General features: G+C 38.3%; 1 protein-coding gene across 3 annotated transcripts; it reads right to left on the reverse strand.

Annotated features, from left to right (window-relative positions):
• Nucleotides 1-1,346: 1,346 nt before the first annotated feature.
• LOC146400842 (UDP-glucuronosyltransferase 2B18-like) lies at nt 1,347-22,705 on the reverse strand. Of its 3 annotated transcripts, XM_084972423.1 has the most exons (6): nt 21,955-22,705; nt 21,185-21,333; nt 7,846-7,977; nt 5,814-5,901; nt 4,698-4,917; nt 1,347-2,523 (listed from the first exon to the last, which is right to left on the reverse strand). In XM_084972423.1, the coding sequence occupies exons 3-6, from the start codon at nt 7,972-7,974 to the stop codon at nt 2,244-2,246; spliced, it is 717 nt and encodes a 238-aa protein (XP_084828549.1). In that variant the 5' UTR covers nt 7,975-7,977; nt 21,185-21,333; nt 21,955-22,705; the 3' UTR covers nt 1,347-2,243. The 3 variants fall into 3 exon arrangements, 1 of the variants encoding a protein (XP_084828549.1); XR_014812634.1 differs by lacking the exons at nt 1,347-2,523; nt 4,698-4,917; nt 5,814-5,901; XR_014812633.1 differs by lacking the exons at nt 1,347-2,523; nt 4,698-4,917; nt 5,814-5,901; nt 7,846-7,977 and adding an exon at nt 19,064-19,195.

The following is a 22,705-nucleotide window of genomic DNA, read 5'->3' on the forward strand; positions in this document are numbered from 1 at the left end:
AGAGAAGTTTTTGAAGTTAGCCAGCAGAGGTCCCTAAGGTATTGTAAAAATCATGCAATGTTGACCTAAAAACCACAGTAAAGTCCTTAAAATTTTGTGAGTTAAGATGTTTAAACTACTGAAATTTTAATTGTGTGTTCTAGTACATTTATTTATAATATTTGGACTATGACTCTGGTGTCCTTAAAACTGTCCTTCCTTGGACCTATTCCATCGCATGCCAGATTTCCAGTCAATTCGTGTTTTCTTAAGGAATCGATTGCTATCATGATATGAACATCTTAGCACTCCACAGCTTGGATTAATATGTTTATTCCAGTCGTTATTTCAAAATCACATAACTAATGCATAAAAACATTGTTGTGAGAGGGCCCATACTAAAGAAGTAATCAAATAAAAACAAATTTTTAGTATTGGAAATTCCAGTGTATTCTTTAAGATTATTTCCTCTGAGGTATACAAATCACATATATTTAAATTGATTTCCAAATACTTGTTTTTGGTAACTGTGGAACCTGTTCTTCTTTACCGATTATTTAATGTGACGTGGAGAGCATTCAACTGTATTGCTCACATCTCTCCATTCTCTCCCATGGTGGTATGTAGCCCATGCCTGTGCTGTACGTTCATATACTGACGGCCATTGAAGTGCTAGGGGGAATCTTCAGAATATAACTGAGAACATGTGCAGTTCTTTCTACATGACACATTCCTAGATGTAGAATTACACTCTCAAATCACATGTTCACATTTTGTTGAAAAGTGTTTTTTCCACGTTATACTTTGAGAAAAATAGCCATGCCAGATTATTTGTTTGGCAAATCATCCGAAGGGAAATAATTTATTAGCTCAATTTCCATTGCCCAGAGCATGAGTGAGGTTTGTCACCTTTTATATGTCATTGGCCAATTCACATCTGTGAATTTCCTGTCCCTCTCCTTCATTTACTTTCATATGAGACTGATTTTTTTGTTTGAGATCTGTAGTAATCCTCGCTGGGTGAAGACTACCACATCTTTTTCTGTCACACGTGGTGCAGGATAGATTTGAGACAATTATTTAAGCCCGTATATGTGATTGAACAAATTTTATCTGCCGTGGCCTTGTATTGGTTCTATGTTTCTTTAAAAATGTGTCTGGGAGCTCCCGTCATGGCTCAGTGGTTAATGAACCCAGCTAGGATCCGTGAAGACATGGGATCGATCAGTCGCTGGCATTCTGGCATTGCTGTGAGCCATAGTGCAGGCTGGCAGCTGACCTCCAATTCGACCCCTAGCCCGGGATCGTCCATGTGCCAAGGGTGCAGCCCTAAAAATGGAAAAACCAAAAAAATCATTAATTCACTCTTTGTTCAACAAATACATTTTATTTCACAACATATCTGCAAGTAATTAACTGATATAGATCGACAGATCCAGGTACATTTGTAGAAAATGAAAAATAAGTCCCTTTGGAGTACAGGTTATTTAGTATGTTAATATGCAGTGGAGAACTTAAGTCAACTACCAGAGGCTGAATATGGGAGTGGAAGTCATCAGATGAATATTTTTAAAGATAATAAGAAAATGAGAATTAAGGTATGAATTCAAAGATTTTCACACATAGATCTATTTTTTTTAATAGCAGTTCCTATATTTTGAATTCTCCAAAATTTCCCAGGGAAATACGTTAAAGTGGATGACGGTAACTGGCTTGCCAGGGTTTTAGACAGGAAGTGATGCTGAGGCTGGATGCAGAGGAAACACCAAGAAGTTTTAGGAGTCTCACAAAAAAATGAAAGGGTAATTCTTCTTACATAATTCCAATTATTGCACACATTCTCTGGCAAGTTAAAACTGTAAAATTCTTCTCCAAAATAAATTTAATTATTCTGAATATCGACAACATGTGGATACTCTGGGTGTACTTGTTATTGTTCTTATGTCTATGCACCCCATGTGAACCACAGTTAAATTCAATCATGTCTTTTGATATAACTATTGAATTAAAATAATAACCTTCAATGTATACCCATGTAATTCTATTTTGATGGATTTTTTCACTAGGTGACCTCTTGGCATGACCTAGGTCTAACTCTGAAACAGGCAGAAAGTCCCTGGTGCATAAGTCTTGCCCTGAGATGTTAAATTATGAGAAGTCATTTTGTCACAGGAGGATGGGAACCTTGTCATACCTCCTTCCTGCTGGAATAAACGGAAGAGTTCTATCTACTGGGCCATACCCGCTTCTGGCCTCAGATACAGCTATTCCCTTTTTGCTTTCTTTCTTGCATTAGCCAACTTCCGGCAACAAAACAGACAACCCCTTGTGAGGGCAAATGCAGCCGTTGCCACACAGGCCAGCAGGAACCCAATGACATCCAGAGAGTGGTACTGGTACCAGGTGAGGTCGTGGGCTGCTGGCCACAGGTGCTTGGCTCCTTTGTGGCGCATGACAAACTCGATCCAGAAGACTGCCCGGTCCAGAGGCTTTACAGGCTGATCATGTTGAATGGTTGATAACCTCATCACGTTTTCTTTGTAGCTGAAGGACAAAGAAGCAGAATCAATGTAGAGAATGAACTAGGAAGGATAAATGTGACATTTTCGTGCCAGTGGTAAAAAGGAGTGTCGCACAGTGGGGAAGAAAGACAGATTATTTTTCAGAGATGACTATAGAGACCTTAGCTTATGGGCTACAGTTTGTTACATGAGTAGGATTTCAACCTATGAAGAAAAGAGAGGAGATGTGAGAGGAGAAGTAGTTGTAGTATAAGGAGTGGAAGAACTTAAGTTGCAACAGCAAAAAAAAAAAAAAAAAAAAAAAAAAGGAAAAAGGAAAAAAGAAAGAAAGGAAGTGCAGTAACTATGTGCTTTGAAAGTTCAAACTTTGATTTCCCCAGTAGGGCATTGTTAATAGACCCAGTGGACAAGTTTTAAAATACTGTCATAATCCAGGGATATGCATAAATCCATGATGGTGTTCAGAGGCCAGTCTAGGCAGGGTTGCTCAGGAGCTGGTGTTGACCTAGTATTAGGAAAGTAGTGGTTAAAAGGGTGGAAGTGGATTGCCTTGGTTTGAATCCTGACTCTGACGCTTACTTTGTTGCCTGCCTCTGTCTGTTCCTCAGTTTTTGAGTATCAGATGGAATGGTTAGGAATAGCCTCCTATCTGATTATTGGGAGGAACAATATATTGATTTGTAGAAGTGTTCCTAGCCCACAGTAGACTCTCAGTGAATGCTTGCTAGTATTGATATTGGTTTTCGTGGTAGCTAATTTAGAATAGAGTGTGCTCAACATTTGACTTATTTGGCATTGCAGTTACATTTGTTCCCACTCTGTTAAAGTCATTATGGATCAAAAGGCACGGAAGGAGGAGGCCTCGAGAGATAGGGCTCACAAACCGGAAATCCCAAGGTGCTATGGCATGGGAAAGGAGCAATAAGGATGGAGGTCAGTTCTGTCCTGTTCTGTGGAAACACAGAGGGAGCCCTGGGGCTCTGAGTGGAGGGTGGTAATCAGGAAGTGTTTGTAATACAGTGGAAAAGTCTGTAAGGAAGTAGTAAGGGAATGTGAGCTCAGGACTTAGTACGATATATAACATATTGTAATCAGTCAGTATAAACTAGGTAAAAATTATCTTCATTTTGGATACTACCTTCACACTCTTAAAAAAATCAAAATCTATAATGATACTAGAGATGTATTTTTACATAAAATCACCAAAATGATGTATACGTAAAAAACAAGAAGAAGAAATATGTACTTCTTACGCTGCTCTCTTCGGATAATCGTTGTGCTAAAATTAAAATTTAACAACACTGCTTTAAAGCACAAATGTCCACAGTGTATTATTACCAATATATTCTCCAAATGTGTATTTTCCAAAATCATTGTGAAACACAGGAGATATTCATATTTATATATACACATACATGTATATGTCATTGTTACAATATTTATAGTATTCGAGAAATTAATATAAGTCATGAAATAATTTGGAAGCCGAATGACTTGCGTTTCTGAAAATTGGGCTTTTATGTAGTAATGTACCAATGTCTTGTCCAAATCAAATGCTTTTTTATTTTATAATTCTTCCAAATAAGACAAATGCAAGCCCAAGCAAAAGAACTAAGACTATAACTACATTGATAGGTAGTATCTGTCTTATTGTATTGGGGTACATTAGAAAGTTCTAGGTGTTACCTGTTCTCAGTAATGGGTTCAAAATGTTAGCATAGAAACTTTGGGAAGTGTTAATTGTAATGGCAATTTGAGATTGATTACGTCATGGTGGTTTACTAACAACAAACCATCTTGGAAGAGGTTTAAACATTAAATGAGTCCATGTGCCGAAAAAAAAGTCACAAGTCTGCAAATGACTGCCTTTATAATATACATGATTTTCCAGTTGAACCTGGTTCAAAATGCTTCTTCTTAATTCTTCTGCTCCTACCTCAGTGATTGTTCTCATGCGAATGATTAGTGCTTTCAAAATTTTCCCACCATCCTTACATCCTCTGACAAAAGTTCCCCCTAAAAGCAGGGGAAAAAAACCTTAATGTGACCCAGTAGGTTACTGATGACTGTTTCAAAGCATTGAGCAAAGCTTACTCCTCATTTGTTTATGTCAAGACTCATTGCTGACCCACTAGCCTTCATCTGGGAACCTCTCTAGAAACAGCATCAAGTAAAAAAAAAACAAACTATACTCACAAAGGGTTGTTAATGACTTGCTTCAAGGCATTGACCAGATCTGTTGTTGACACTGTGTCCAAGTCCAATCTTACAGCTGCTCCCTTGACTGTCATGTGAGCGATGTTATCAGGCTGATCAGCAAACAGAGGAATGCCCACCATAGGGACCCCATGGTAGATGGCCTCAAAAATGCCATTGGCGCCACCATGAGTTATGAAAGCTTTGGTTTGGGGATGACCTAGGATTGAGTGAATTTCAGGAAAGGAATTAATTTTACGTCTTAAAACAAAATGATCCTGTGCACATTAGAAGGCACTGAAAGCAGCAGTGTCTTCTAGATAACAGATGATTATGTACAGGAAATGGCATTTCAAGTGCTTTCAGAACTCAGAGCAAGAAACCCCTTGGTCTGCTGGAGAGGTCAGTGAAGACTTCATGAAAGCAGTGCTGTGTCACTTGCATTTCACAGATGAGTCCAAGATTGTCCCGTGAGCAGGACTTCCTTGAAAGAACCTCCTGGGTCAAAGAGAGCATGTGTGTAACCCAGGGGGGGGGACAATGCCGGAAATACCCGCTCTCCAAGAAGTAGGAGGTCACTGAATCTGATGGGAAGGGCATCAGGGTAACAGGAAAAGCATAAAGGTAGTGGCACTGGAACCAGAGGAAAGAAAAGCTACACTGTATCATGAAATCTGGAATCAGCTCATGAAACAATTTTGGATTTTTTCCTGTAGAAAATGGAGAGTCCCTGGTAATGAAGGAGGGCTTGGTTTTCTGTGGCATTTCAAATACCTCTAGAGAGGGGGAAAGACTGCTGCAAGGAAAGAATTCAGCGAGAGAAAGACAATCCACAACGTTCTTTCTAATTTCACTGTGAGAAGCAGTTACAGTCAAAATAAATCTACTTTGATTCTGGCCATGAGAAATGTGACCTGCTTTAACAAAATGCCATCTCTGTTGTAGTCGCTCCTTTTGTCCTCAGAGGCTGGAAATAAAAATAAAGGACCAAAGTTTTCTTTCTGAAAATTAGTTTCAATAATAAATGCTAGGAGAATGATAGATATTCCTGTAGAAGTATTAACATTCTGCTCAGCTGTTACTCATGTTTTCAGTATTTGTTCTCCCAAGTCTTACCAAGAAGGTCATTTTGGGGGATCCACTTATACAGCCGAGTATTGGGTCCTAAGGTATCAGGTTTCTTGCCTTCGTATTTCCACAGAACCTGTCAGGGTAAAGAAATCCTTGATTCCATGAATCAACTTCAGAGTTATAGCAGTAGAGTTCTATAGAGATTCAAAGACATCTAGTTAAATGCTCTCCATATGACAGCTAAGGAAATGAGGCCACACGCTCTTCAGTGACAGTAACTACGAATGCTCTGACCTCAGCTCACATTTACACAGTTATGATTATATTCAGTCAGGAATGGACTGTAATCATGACCTCTCACACATGATGCCATAGGCAATTGAGATTCAATGACAATTCAAATATTTAAGAAAATGTTAGGTGCTCTAATTCTATTGAAAAAAAATAGTGTCAAATTACTAGTCACCTACACATTATTTTTTTTTTATTTCATACACAAGCTTTGATTTTCAAATTTGGTATTCACTTGTGTATTTCTTTTTGACTGCTCCTTATGTTCACTTATACCTTGAGTTATTTTAGGAGAGTTTTACACCTCGTAATTGACATGTATAGGGAAATGGAAGTCCTTAGGCTGTTAGGAGAAATAAATGTTTTTGCTTATTTATAATTTATTACTAATAAGTTAATTAGTACTGCTTAGGAAGCATAAGGAATTTTAGATTATAAATCGATAAGCACTAATTCCAAGAACAATGACAATTGGTAATTTCTGATATGAACCCAGAGTATTGCCATTATTAAAAAGTTTAGAAATTCATTAAATTTAGAGACGGGGAGTTTGTTGGTAGTTTGTAAGTAAAACTAAGTCTGTTGAAAAAGTTGCAGAACTATGATGCAAAAATGTATTCACTGGACTCTGAGCAGTTTAACAATGAAGCACAAGGCATTGACCGCGTTGGTCAAGATGTGGTTTCTATGCACAGTACCAAAAGAAGTTACTAATCTTGAAATTCCTATGCAATTTTCATAAATTGAATTATAATTTATTAGTGCTTAACCCCTATTTGCACTGTGAATAGAACATCCTTTAAGTTCCCAGCCAACAATTAGCGTACCTGGCTAGGAGAATACTAGGATATCAGATAGTAAACTGAAAAGGAATATCCAAATATCCAAAGACACCAAGTGTATATTACATGTTAGAAAATAGTTTTCTGCTCTATTTTATGGAGAAAGAGGCAGCTGCGCTTTTTCCATGCCCGTCTTCCTCATGCTTGACCCCTTGGTATAGTCCCTCCTCCTTCCTCAGTGAGGAGGGGTAATCTTCAAATAGGTTAGAAGCAGAGTTCATTAAGGGCCAGACTTTACAATGCACAGGGTTCACTTTAAAGGGCAACCCCCCATCTTCATCTTTTATCTTCCTGCTTCAGACATTGGCAGGACCCAGTCCAGTAGGGGAGGCTGATGTTTCTCTTTGTCTAAATCACTGTGACTATGGGGGTAGCTGGAAGCAGCCTGATGAACCCTGGCTACTCTTTCTCTGAACAGCACCTTGAAGAGTACACAGAATGGGTGTGTGTCAACATTTAGAGGAGTTCAGTAGGGTCCGGGATTATCTGACAAGTATGAACTGCATGTCATATTCCAGACTTTTGCCAATATTGCTTAACATTACTGTGCTATTACACTTACTGTTAAAATTTAACTCCTGAGAACATCTCTATGTGAACCATGTCCTCAGGAGTCCTTCTGGGTAAAGGAGCAAATGACTAGGCAAAATTTGGTATTTCTTTTCCTGTCCATGATATCATTATAATACCAAATTTCACAAGGTTGCTGTTAAATAACTTTTTTTGGGGGGGATTACAATGTTAAACCAAAATTACTGTCAGTCAAATATACTCTGTCTACAAATGCAGCAGCTGCCATGTATATTTTGCTTGTCCAATATATCTGAGATAAGGTGGACCTATCATGATGGTTTGCCTTTCTTGCAGGAAATGTCTAATCAGGTCTTTCACAGAATTTAACAGTCTCATAAAATAGTTGTCCACAATTGTATTCCTTCATCTACCTTTTGGGGAATCTGGGCAAAGGCTGATGCAATTGTATTGGCTCTTTCTTCTGTCATGTTACTGATCATTGACCCCAGAGTAAAGAGCACAATACCATGTTCTCCAGCACTCTGGACAAACTCTTCCATTTCCTGTAAGAGAAGAATTTGCTGCATCACAGAAGAGTCACAACATGGTCGAGATTATTGGAAGGATTGCTAGAAACAACAAAAGAGAGAAAATCTGGTAGCATCAGAAATTATTAGCGTGATGGCTTTAAAAAAATAGTAAAATACACATAAAATTTACCATCTTGATCATTCCTAAGTGCATAGTTCAGTAGGTGCAAGTACATTCATATTATGCACCCAATCTTTAGAAGTTTTTCATTTGGCAACGCTGGAAATCTATTTCCATCGAAAACTCCATCATTCTCTTTTCCCAGGCCCTGGCAACCTTCTCCTTACTCTACTCTGTTCTACTCCGTATTTCTACAGAATTGCCTCACCTGGATACTTCCTTATAGTTGAATGGTACAGTATTGATATGTCTGTGACAGGCTTATTTCATTTAGTGTAAGGTTCACCCATGTTGTGTCAAGTGTCAGCAAATGGCAATGAAGATAGCACAGTCCAAAACACAGCAAAAGCAGTTCCAAGAGGGATTGTTTGGTGATAGAGTCCTATTTCAGAAAATAAGAAAACCCTATGGAACCACAAAAGACCCAGAATCGCCAAAGCAATCCTGAGAAACAAAAACCAAGCAGGAGGCATTCTCTCCCAGACTTCAGGAAATACTACAAAGCCACAGTCATCAAAACAGTGTGGTACTGGTATCAAAACAGACAGACAGACCAATGGAACAGAATAGAGAACCCAGAAATAAACCCTGACACCTATGGTCAATTAATCTTTGACAAGGGAGGCAAGAACATAAAATGGGAAAAAGAGAGTCTATTCAGCAAACATTGCTGGCAAACCTGGACAGCTCCATGCAAAGCAATGAAACTAGAACACACCCTCACACCATGCACAAAAATACACTCAAAATGGCTGAAAGACTTAAATATACGACAGGACACCATCAAACTCCTAGAAGAAAACATAGGCAAAACACTCTCTGACATCAACATCATGAGTATTTTCTCAGGTCAGTCTCCCAAAGCAATAGAAATTAGAACAAAAATAAACCCATGGGACCTCATCAAACTGAAAAGCTTTTGCACAGCAAAGGAAACCCAAAAGAAAACAAAAAGACAACTTTCAGAATGGGAGAAAATACTTTCACATGATGCCACAGACAAGGGCTTAATCTCTAGAATATATAAGCAACTTATACAACCCAACAGCAAAAAAGCCAATCACCCAATGGAAAAATGGGCCAAAGACCTGAATAGACATTTCTCCAAGGAAGATATACAGATGGCCAGCAAACACGTGAAAAAATGCTCAACATCGCTGATTATAAGAGAAATGCAAATCAAAACTACCATGAGATACCACCTCACACCAGTCAGAATGGCCATCCTTAATAAGTCCACAAATAACAAGTGCTGGAGGGGGTGTGGAGAAAAGGGAACCCTCCTGCACTGTTGGTGGGAATGTAAGCTGGTACAGCCACTATGGAGAACAGTTTGGAGATACCTTAGAAATCTATACATAGAACTTCCATATGACCCTGCAATCCCACTCTTGGGCATCTATCCGGACAAAACTCTCCTTAAAAGAGACACATGCACCTGCATGTTCATTGCAGCACTATTCACAATAGCCAGGACATGGAAACAACCCAAATGTCCATCGACAGATGATTGGATTCGGAAGAGGTGGTATATATACACAATGGAATACTACTCGGCCATAAAACAGAATGACATAATGCCATTTGCAGCAACATGGATGGAACTAGAGAATCTCATCCTGAGTGAAATGAGCCAGAAAGACAAAGATAAATACCATATGATGTCACTTATAACTGGAATCTAATATCCAGCACAAATGAACATCTCCTCAGAAAAGAAAATCATGGACTTGGAGAAAAGACTTGTGGCTGCCTGATGGGTGAGGGAGGGAGTGGGAGAGATCGGGAGCTTGGGCTGATCAGACACAACTTAGAATAGATTTCCAAGGAGATCCTGCTGAGTAGCATTGAGAACTTTGTCTAGATACTCATGTTGCAACAGAACAAAGGGTGGGGAAAAAATGTAATTGGAATGTATACATGTAAGCATAACCTGACCCCCTTGCTGTACAGTGGGAAAAAAAAAAGAAAATAAGAAAACCCCCAAATAAACAACCCTAACTTGACCTCTATGGCATCTGGGTAAGGAAGAACACACAAAACTCAAGAGTTAGAGAGGAAAGAAAACATAGAGACCAGAGCAGAAATACATGAGATAGAGATGGGGAAAAGAAGAGAAAAGATCAATGAAGCAAAAGGCTGGCTTCTGAGACCAAAGACAAAACAATAAGATAAAATAAAAACGGTTTTCCCATCATGGGTTAATGAATCTGACTGGTATCTATTAGGATGCAAATCTGATCATTGGCCTTGCTCAGTGGGTTAAGGACCTGGCATTGCAGTGAGCAGTGGTGTAGGTTGCAGCTGCAACTCGGATCCCCCATTGCTGTGGCTGTGGTGTAGGCTGGCAGCTATAGCTCCAACCGGACCCCTCTTCTTGGAACCTCCATATGCCGCGGGTGCAGCCCTAAAAAGACAAAGACATGAAAAAAACCCTGGTTTTTGAAAAGAGAAACAAAATTGATTAGGCTTCAACTAGACTCATCAAGAAAAGATGGGAGCGTGCTCAAAGCAATAAACTTAGCAAAGAAAAAGGAGAAATTACAGCTGACACCACAGAAATGCAAGGATCATAACAGACTCCTACACCCACCTCTATTCCAACAACAGATGTAACCTAGAAGAAATGGACACTAAGATTTTTACTAGGGTAAAATCTTCTAAGACCGCATCAGGAAGAAACGGAAAACAGACAGAAATAAGTCAGTCACTAGTACCGAAATCAATTATATCATTTAAAACATCCAAAAAAACAAAAATCCAGGATCAAATGTCCTTGCAGGCAAATTCTATCAAACATTTAGAGAAGAGTTAACACCTCTATTTCTGAAATTCTTTCAAAGATTTGCTGAGGAACTTGCCTGTGCATTCTATGAAGCCACCCTCATCCTGATTCCAAAATCAGACCAAAACACCTCACCAAAAAAGCACCCCTCCAAAAAAATACAATAAAATAAAAAGACTACAGGCCAATATCATTGTTGGACATAGATGTAAAAATACTCAAGAAAATGTTACTATCTGGAATCCACCAGTACAATAACTGGATCATGCACCATGATCAAGTGGCTTTTATACCATGGATGCAAGGATTTTTTAATATACACAAGTCAGTCAATGTTATACACCACATCAACAAACAGAAGGCTAAAAACCGTATGGTCATTCCAAAAGATGCTGAAAAAGATTTTGACAAAATTCAACCCCACTCGTTTGTTGACCCTCCAGAAAGTGGGCAACGAGGGATCCTAACTCAGTATAATAAAGGCCATACACAACAAACCCACAGCCCACATCATTCTCAATGTTGAAATGCTGAAACTGCTTCTGCTAAGGTCAGGAAAAGGACATGGAGGTCCATTCTCACCAATTTTCTTCAACATAGTTTTGGCAGTCCTAGCTACAGCAACTGGAGAAGAAAAAGAAATAAAAGTAGCGAAGAACGGAAAAGACATATACCTATCACTGTTTGCAGATGACATGATACTATACATAGAACCTCCTAAAGATGCTACCAGAAAACTGCTAAAGATAATCAATAAATTTGGCAAAGGTGCAGGACTCAAAATTAATATGCAGAAATCTCATACACTAACTACAAAATATCAGAAAGGGAAATCTGAAAAACACAATCCCATTCACCATTGCCTCAAAGAGAAGAAAGTACCTAACCTACATAAAGGGGCAAAAGACCTGTACTGCAAAAACTGTAAGGCATTGATGAAGGAAACCGAAGATTACACAAACAGATGGAAACATATGCTATGTTCTTTGATTGGAAGAATCAATATTGTTAAAATTACTATACTACCCAAGGTCGTCTACATATTCAGGACAATCCCTATTAAAAAACCATTAGCATTTTCCCAGAAATGGATCAAAAAACTTGAAAATTTGTATGGAAACACAAAAGACCCCAAATAGCCAAAGCAATCTTGAGGAAAAAAACAAAGCTGGAGGCATCATCTCCCTCGCCTCTGACTACACTACAAAGCTACAGTCATCAGAAGAGTCTGGTTCTGGCACAAAAACAGAAATATATGTCAATGCAACATCATAGAAAGTCCAGAAATAAATCCATGCACTTGTGGTCAACTGATCTAAAGGAGGCAGGAATATACAATGGAGAAAAAAACAGTCTCTTCAATAAGTGGTGCTTACTGAACAGCTACATGCAGAAGAGTGAAATTAGACAGCTACATGCAGAAGAATGAAATTAGAACACACTCTAACACTACACACAAAAATAAACTCTAAAAGGATTAAAAATCTAAATGTAAGACCGGATACTCTAAAACCCTTCAAGGAAAACATAGGCAAAACACTATGACATAAACTGCAGCAATATTTTTTGGATCCACCTCTTAGAGTGATGACAACAAAAACGAAAATCGACAAATCATACCTCTATAAACTTAAATGCTTTTTCGCAGCAAAGGAATCCATGAATAAAATTAAAAGACAAGCTGCAGAATGGGAGGAAGTATTTGCAAAGCGAACAACAAGGGATTATTTTCTAAAATATACAAACAACTCATGCAGTTCAATATCAAAAAATAGTCAAAAAATGGGCAGAAAATCTAAACAGACGTGTCTCCAAAGAAGACATACAGATAGCCCTCAGACACGTGACAGGGTGTCCAGTGCGGCTAATAGCTAGAGGTATGCACTCAAAACTACAGCCAGGTAATCACCTAGTCAGAATGGCCGTCATCAAAAATCTCTATACAGCAAAGGCTGGAGAGTTTGTGGAGAAAAGGGACCCCCCCCTTACACTGTTGGTGGGAATGTAAGTGGGTGCAGCCTCTATGGAGAACAGTATGGAGGTTCCCTACAAAAATAATATAGGACTACCATATTATCTTGTGATCTGACTCCTGGGCATATATCCAGAGAAAATCATAATTTGAAAAGATAAATGTATCCCAACGGTCACTGCAGCAATATTTACAGTAGACAAAACATGGAAGTAACTTAAATGTCCGTCAGCAGAGGACTGGATGAAACAGATGTGGTACATGTATGCAGTGGACTCTGACTCAGCCATAAAAAGGAGTGAAATAATGCCATTTCCGGCAACATGGATGGACCCGGAAATTATCATACTAAGTGAAGTAAGGAGGAGAAAATACGTCATATGCGATCACTGATAAGTGAACTCTAATGCAAGTGATACAAAAGCACGTACAAATCAGAAACAGAATCAAAGATTTGAAAACCAAACTTAAGGTTACCAGAGGTGAAACATAGGCAGATTAAATTAGGGGATGGGGATTGACATATACACACAATCAGATGTAAAAGAGCTAACTCGGCTCTACCGTATAGCGCACGGAAATCTACTGGATACTGTGTAATAACCAATATGAGAAAATAATCTGAAAAGAATTGAGTATGTGTACATGTAACAGGATGTGTAACTGATTTACTGTGCTGTATACCTGAACCTAACACAACTTTGTAAGTCAATTCGACTCCAATAAAATCAAATGTGAATTCCAAAAGAAAGAAAGAACGTTGCCAACTGTCAAAAAAATTGTGAATGTTGTGTTGTGTCAAAATTGACTTTTAAAGGCTGAGTAATATTTCTTTTCCTTTTTTTTTGTCTTATTTTTAGGGCCTCATCGGTGGCATATGGAAGTTCCCAGGATAGGGGTGGTATTGGAGCTATGGCTGCCAGCCTACAGCATAGCCACAGCAACCCAGGCTCCAAGCCGTGTCTGCCACTTACACCATAGCTCACCGCAATGCCAGATCTTTCACCCACTGAGCGAGACCAGGGGTTGAACCCACATCCTCATGGATACTAGTTGGGTTTATTACCGCTGAGCCACCATGGGAACTCCTAGGCTGAGTAATATTTCATTGATTGTAGATAATACATTGTGGTTTGTGCTTTACCTGTTGATTGACAGTTGGGTTGCCTCAACCTCTTGGATTTAATGACTAGTGCTTTCATGACCATGGTTTGCCAAATCTCTTTGGGATCCTACCTTCAACTTTTGTGAGTATGTACCCCAAAGAGGAATTGGTGAACTATCTATTAATTCTATTTTCAATTTTTCGAGGAAGCTCCATATTTTCTTTCTTTCTTACTTTTTTTTTTTTCCTCCAAGGCCTCTCTCCTGAGGTTCCTGGGAAGGAGATGTGGGATATGAAGTCAGTTTGTTGCATTACGGGTATTTGTGCAAATGTGTGTGTGGGTTGTGTGTGTAAGCAAGAAATGAAATCAAGCCAGTACACAGTAGTGAGGAAGAGATGCTATTCAACAATATTGTCCTCAGACTCTTCATCAATAATGTTAATAGTTAACACAGATTCTTGGAAGGCAGGCACATAGCAGGATTTAAGTTACCCTTAATTATTACTATAATTCTACTGAATCATTTGTTTATTCTAGACAGACTTTCTGGAGAATTATTTTAGACTAGTCATCAGTATTCCATTTCCCTGACCCTAAGAATGAAGAAATATTTGTGATTTGAACGACTTGATATCTATCCTTCTCTCAGCTCTATAGTCCTTATACCTTACTTTAAACTTTGTCACGATTTCCCAAATTCTCTCTCTCTTACTAATCACTGGATTGAGGAGTCTGGTGTTTGACTTTGGAAACGTTCCTGGGTCCTTTTTATCATCCAGAGATACACTGTGTGGTTAAATATTTGAATGACCATATTGCTGGGTTTGTTTACATATGACAGCTTTTGCCCTGAGATACATCGCATAACTGATGTCACAGTAGAACGTAGATGTGTAACGGGTTGTAAGGGACCCTTCATCACCATCTCACAGAGCCCCCCAGGGAATACCACCCCACAGGAGAGGTATACCAGGGTTTCCATAGCATAGTTTTGGTCACCTGTTGTGTGGTCACTTCAGAGTAAGTGAAGCTCCAGGTGAAGCCCTATTTGCCTGGAGTTGTTTCAGAATTAGTTTGTCCTGTGATTTCTTTGCATTTCCCAATATAAATGTTATATTTTATCCGCTAGAACAATATCCAATTGCGGAGTGAATGTACTCTATGTACAAAAAATGTGGACAGGCAGAATTTTCCTGGATATGTGTTCCAAAACCACACACCCATCTTTCTTCTTTTTTTCTCCTTTAAATTCATCATTCTGAAAATAACTACCCAACCCTTCCACCATAAAATGTATGGCTTCTCATCCTAATTGTTGTCACAAAAGTTCTTTTCAAAATGATGATTATTATTATTGTTACTATTATTATTTTGGCCGCATCTGCAGCATATAGAAGTGTCTGGGCTGGGGATAAAATCCAAGCCATAGCTGTGATCTGCGCCAAAGCTGTGCCAGTGCTGGATCCTTTAACCCCTGCCCACTGCACCACAGAGGCAACTCCTTCAAAATGATTTTTCGCAGAAAAGTAAAAGAGGATTTAAAAAAGAAACCTCAGTCTTGCAAATTATAATGTGTAGAGTTTTATTAAAAATATAATTTCACCCTGATGATATCAGGTTCATTATTAAGTTCACTGAAGTTTTCTCATGACTCCTCTTACCACTTCCAGGTAATATACACATACCCGTTTACCTCCAGCGGTCGTTAAAGTTACCTGCCTTCAGTATTTTGTCTCATTGGCTTGCTACCCAAGGCTGCTTCATCTCTGCCATGGAAGATGCATCCCTATCGTATTATTGTAATACATCATTTCTTCAAAAATCGGTCACTGATGTGAACTGGTTATTCTCATTCTCTGACACCTTTATGAAAATATGGTGAGCTAATGGCCAAAAAGAAGGCAAAATATGAACAATTGTAAAAATGAACTAAGATTTACTCATACTCTCTGTGCAAGGATATCCTTAGTTTAAAATTCATATGCTTTTCTAAGGAGATGAAATATATGTGGCATCAAACATCATGCAGTTTAAGGTTTATAACGTATTGATTTGTTCATGTATACATTGTAATAGGATTGTCATGTTCATGACTGTTCGTACCTCATTCATGTCACATAATTATCATTTCTTTTTTTGTGGCTGGAATGATTAAAGTCTAGTCAGAGGAGGATTGATGATTATAACATAATATTGTTGTCCATATTCACTGTATGATAACTTAGCTCTCTAGGAATTATTTACTGTAGGATGCAAGTTTGCGCCCTTAAAAAATTCTTTCCTATTCTCCCATGCCTGAGCTTCTAGTAGCCACCATATCCCTCTCTGTTTTTACAGGTGTGACTTCTTTTAGATTCCACACATAAGGGATGCCATACAGGAGTTCCCATCGTGGCGCAGTGGGTAACAAATCTGACTCGAAACCATGAGGTTGCGTGTTCGATCCCTGGCCTTGCTCAGTGGGTTAAGGACCCGGTATTGCCGTGAGCTGTGGTGTAGGTCACAGACACGGCTCAGATCTGTGTTGCTGTGGGTCTAGCGTAGGCCAGTGGCTACAGCTCCGATTTGACCCCTAGCCTGGGAACCTCCATATGCCATGGGAGCAGCCCTAGAAATGGCAAAAAGACAAAAACAAAAACAAAAACGGATACCATACACTGTTAGTCTTTGTGCAAAAACATAAAATTTACAAGCATTAGCTAGACTAACCATGAAAAAATAAAGAATCAAATGGGTTAAATTAGAAATGAAAGAGGAGGCATAACTTATACTACAGAACTATTCAGGGCCACAAGACACTGTCGTGTAGGAGTATGTGCCAACAAATTACGTAATCAAGAAGAATGGATATGTTTCTAGAAACACACACTCTATCAAGGCTGAATCATGAAGAACTAGAAAATCCTAGCAGTCATAATTTGTAAAGATATTAAACCAGTAATTAAAGATCTCCAAATACAGAAAACCCCAGAACCAGATGGCTTCATTGACGAAACATTTAAAGAACAACTGATGTCCGTCCTTCAGAAAATTAGCAAGGAGAGAGGAAATATTTCTGAACTTATTTCACAAGGCCAATAGTACCTCGATAAGCTATAGATAAAGACATTACAAATAAAGAGGCCTACAAGCCACTATCCAGGATGAATACAGAGGCAAAAACTCTCATCCAAATATTAGCCAGCCAAAATTCCTGACCATAGGAAAAGGATTGTATACCATGACCAAGTGGGATTTATCCCTAGGATTCAAGGATGGTTCAACATGCCCAAATCATTGCAGATAGGACCTTGCATTAATAGGAAGAAACCGAAAATAACTTGATCATCTCGATAGATGCAAAATAACATTTGACAAGAGACAGTATCCTTTCCTGATAAAAACTCTCAACTTATAGGGTAGAGAAGGAACATACCTCAACATAATAAAACCCATACATGACAAACCCAAAGCTAACATGATGCTCAACAGTGACCAATCGAAAGGTTTTTTTTTCTTCTGCGATTAGGAAAATGGCAAGGGCGCTCGCTCGCACACTAATTTGACATAGTATTCCAAGTCCTAACAGCACAACGTGGCAAGGCAACGTGGTAAAAAGTATCCAAATCAGAAAGGAAAGAGTAAAATTCTCAGTTTTTTTTACAGATGGCATGAATTTTTGTATTGGAAATTCCAGAGACTCAACCCAAATCCTAAGCTAACCAACAAATCCAGTAGAGCTGCCAGCTATAATATCAACACACAGAAATCAGTTGCATTTTCCTACACTAGAAATGAAACATCTGAAGAAATAGCCCATTGATAACAGCATCAAAAACAAAAATGTAAGTAGAGACGTATTTAACCAATGAAGCGAAAGGTCTGAACCTTGATAACTCCGAGACTTTGTCGAAAGAAATAAAAGACATAAATGGAGAGGCATCGTGTGTTCATGGATCAGAGAGTAAATGCTGCTGAACTGGCCTCACACCTTCCAGTTTCAAATTGTACTGCAAGGATACAGTGTTTAAAACAATACAGAACTGGCCTAAAAATAGACAAACAGACCAGTGCAACAGAACACAGGGTCACGGGATTAAAATTGTGAGTTTATAGTCAACCACTATTCAACAAGGGAGGCAAGAACACCCAATGGGGAGAGGTTAGTCTGTCTCTTCTTCTCTGAGAAAACTGAATAAACACATGCAAAAAAAGTGTAATGCCGCCTCTATCTTACATGTCTCTTAAAAATTAGCTTAAAATGGACCAAAGACATATACAGATTAGACCAGATACTGTAACTCTCCTAAAAGAAAACATAGGGAGAAATCTCTTTGACATTGGTCTTGAAAATGATTATTTTGGATATGACACCAAAACTATGACAAAAGAAAAAAGTCAACAAGTGGAACTGTATCAAACTTAAAATCTCCTGCATGGCAAAAAAAAAAAAAAAAAAAAAAAAGGAGTCAACAAGTTGAAAACAAAGTACAGAATGGGAGAAACATTTTCAAATTGCATATGGAATGAGGGATTAAACCCCAAAATATATAGAGAGCTCATTCAACCCATCAACAAAATTCATTCCATAGAAAAGAGTAAATGAACAAAACTGACATTTGTCCAGAGAAAACATCCAAATGGCTAACAAGTTTGTGAAAAGATGCTTGACATTACTAAGCATCAGGGAGAGGCAAATCAAAACTGCAATATCACCTCGCACCTGTTGGAAGTCTACCACTAAGAAGAGAAAACCGTTGGTAGAATGTGGAGAAAAGTGAATGCTTGTACATCATCACTTAGAAGGTAAATGGACTCTGCCTCCATGGAAAACAAAATGAACATTTCTACAAAAAATAAAAAATAGATCTGCTATGTGACCATCTATCCCACTTCTGGGTATGAACCTAAAGAAAATAAAAACAGGATAGTGAAAAGCTGTTTGTGCTCCCATGTTTATTACAGCATGATTCCTAATAGCCAAGGGAAATAACCTAAAGGCCCATCAACTGATGAATGCATAAGAAGATTTAAACACACACACCCACACCCACCCACCCACCCACCCCCACCCCCACACACCCACACCCACACTCAAAAAAACACACTGGATGTTACTCCTCCACGAGAAAGAAAGAAATCCTGTCATGTTCAACCACATGGATGGACCTTGAGGACATTCTTCTGGAAATTGTGCTTCCATTTGAATCGTTCTTCTACTCCCACACCTAAATATACATCGTGACATATAGTTTTAAAATTGTAATTCTAACTGATATTCTTTTGTTACCTGCAAGACAACTGTGATCTCGTTATATCTGTTATTTTCCAGCTAAACCGCATACCTGATTTAGCATAAATAGGTATTTGATAAAATGATTATAATGATGTGATGTACACACTATAATTTACTTAAACATTGCTTAATTTTGGATATGTAGATTACTTCCGGGGTGACTTTTATGAATTACTGTCCAAAATAGCGTGTTTGCACATCTCGATTATTTTCCTGTATAGTTTCATAGGCGTACACTGTGAAGTCAAAGGCTGTAAGCATTTTTATGATTCTTGATGAATTCTGCCAAACATCTTAATACTTTAAGAAGTATAGAAATTTTCTGAGAGAACATAATAACTAATGGAAAGGTTAGTAGTTCGAAGGAATTGCTTCTTTACGTAATGAAGTCTTTCCAGTCATTGACTCAGATTCAAATCTTGTGTTGCATCTTAGTAATAGCAGCTACTATTACTAATTGTTACAATTATACTGTTAGTCATCTTTCACTCTGTCCTTCTTCCTCTCCTCCTAACTTCCCCTCCTACCCACAGTATCACTTTCCTGAAATGAGAATGGTGAGCTCTTTCCAAAAATAGGGCTAGATAGCACAGAAATTTCACTAATGTTCTCTCAGCCTCTGGATATTGTAAGAGCTACCATAGAGAATCCAAACAATTTGCAGTCAAAAGAGATACTGAGTTTTCTCCTTGAAAGAAACATCAGTTTCATTTTTCCATCAATAAGGAGTGGACAAAAGGCTCTCCTAAGGGGTCACTCCCAAGAGTTGGCTAAAGAGTATTTGCTTCCTATTTATGTCTAAACTACACAGAAAACCGATCGTGTCAACTTAGAACAGACTAGATTCTTGCTTACCTTCATGAGGACTAGCACCCTAGAAACTTGGGTGATTTTTGAGAAATTTTGGGATTTTTTAACCTATGGGCAGTTTCCAGATTCAAGAGGTATAAATTATTTTCTCTTTAATATATGTTCAGAATTTATGGTTTCAATATGTGCAGTGTATGTTTTCTCTGTGTTCACACCGTCAGGCCGCTATGAACTTGGGGCCTACGTTCCTTAGGGTGCTTTAGAGGTTTGCTATAGGATTGGTGTAGGCAGAAAACACCTGGCCTAATAGACTAAGCTATGTCTTTTATGCTGTATGATGTGAACCCTGGAATTTCAAATGAGGCACGGTTTAAATGCTGATGTGCAAGTGGGGAAAGGTTGGATTTGGCCTCAGAAGTTGTTAAGACTTACATTTCTATCGTTGAAGAATGGTATTTTTTTAGCTAGGGCACTGGTGAAGGGCCTCATCCTCCAAAATAATTAAGAAACTTTTAGAATCTTTTAGAATTTTAGAATTTAGAATTTAAAATTAGGAGTATTAGAATCTTCTCAACTAATTACTAACCTTAAAAGCTTCTTAGCACTAAAACTTTTAAAAATTAAATGTAAATTAAAAAATTACATGTCAGCTTTTCCCATTGTCTCAAATAATGTAATGGGCCTTCCTGAAAGATAAAGCAAAACAGTAACTAAAGTGACACATTTCACTTGATGTTTATGACTTGCTTGCATTCTGTCTTTCCAGGTAGAGTGCCAGGTGGTAGAAAATGTATCTACACTCTTTCTCTGCCTTTCAGCACCTACTCCTGGTATATGCTAGTCATTTAATGTTTATTCTTATAATGAATGTCTGATGCCTTATTATATGTTAAAAAACGAGGATGGTAATAACTGATATATTCTCAAAGTCTCCCAGAGGTCCCTTTATTTCATAAAGATACTGAAATTCAGAGAGTTGAGGCAGAAACGAATATGCGAGGTACTAATTGGCAGGTCATTCTATCCATCTTCCTATTCGAACTAAGGAGTGGAGGATTATTCCTACTGAAAATGTAAAGTAGAAAAAGCACAACAAACCAAATCAGGTTACCTTAGGTAGGGGTTTGGCAGGTTTGCAATGGAAGCCTCCAATAAATTCAAAATTTGGTAGCAGTGGGCGGGGAAAATCAAAATCCCAATAATTTCAAATGAGCCACATGTCAGCTTTCCCCATTGTCTCAAATAATGTAGTGGGCCTTCCTGAAAGATAAAGCAAAACAACAACGACAAAAGTTAGATGAAATGAGAATATATTCAGGTGCATACATTAGGTAAGTTTTGGAAAGGAGCTGGGAATGATGTAGCCAGAGATGTTTGCAAATGTCTGTTCTTGATAAAGCAGTTATGTATCTCCGTGTAATGTATATCAGCTCATCTCATATAATGCAGAAATGGAGCTACATCAGTAGAAACAATCTCTAAATACTCCCCAGATTTTTGTGTTACACACACCTGTGTGAGTCCTCAGTCTACCTGTCATCATTTATTATGACATTCTATGAGGCTTAGAGTGACCTTTTTAGTGAACGTAGAACTTTAGTAATGTGTTTATAATTGCTTGGAGAAGTCCTAAGTGTTTTAATATGTGGCTTAGAGTTTGGGGAATGTTCTGAACTAGTAATACTTCACAGGGTTTATCTTACCCAATGATTTAATGTTTCCAAAGTGTTTACAAGATTGATGGATCATTTTATATTTTCATTTTTCATCAATTCACTTATAAGGGACAAATTCCTGGGGCTTAATATTTACATAAACGCAGCCACCAAGGCATTAGGAAACTTAGCTCTTCATGTTAAACCAACTAAAAGCATGACTTACCTAGTGCTTCACTGTAAAATTGATTCCACTTCTTCTCATTAAATGTCTGGAACCAGAAGTCCAAAAAAACTACATATAACATATTTTTAACCCTCTCCGTGAATGTCATGTGATCACTAAGTTCTGACATAACAACAGGTACATAGGACGGTGGGAATGGAAGCTTTCCACCGAATTTTTCAATTGAATAACCAGTTGAGAAGCGGAGGCTGTACACCAGCGGTATGTTGAGTATCTCAGCCACCAGCTCACCACAGGGTATAACGGGATCTGCAAGAACAACATCAAACCTTGATTCTTGTAGCTTTGTCATAAATTTCTTGTTTAATATAGCATCTTTACAGAGCTTCAGTGCAATGTCAGAGAATTTCCAAAAGAAATTTTGAATTTTTAAAAGATGTGTCCAAAGTGAATCTTTTGTAGCATGTCTCCATTTCTCGATAAACTGCTTGACAAAATTATCAAAGTAATCTTTAGTTATCGATGTAGGGAAAATCTCAAATTTGATAGTAGATGATTTGTTGACATCAACAACAACGGCAGCTGGCGATGTCAGAACCGTCACCTCATGACCCCTGCTGACAAGTTCCTCCAGAATTATCTTCATGTTAATCCAGTGACTATATTCCATTGGCCACACCAGCACCTTTCCACACCTGCCAGAGCTAAAGTAGCACGTCAGCTGTAGCAGCAGCAGGAGTGAGAGCCATTTCAGAGACATCTTATTCATATGTAGTACTTTTTAAAAATT

Source organism: Sus scrofa, chromosome 8 (assembly GCF_054392235.1).
Source record: "Sus scrofa isolate SSC_HxYL_T2T_F1_AM1 chromosome 8, Sscrofa_HxYL_maternal_Yorkshire_Landrace_v2.0, whole genome shotgun sequence".
NCBI lineage: Eukaryota > Metazoa > Chordata > Mammalia > Artiodactyla > Suidae > Sus > Sus scrofa.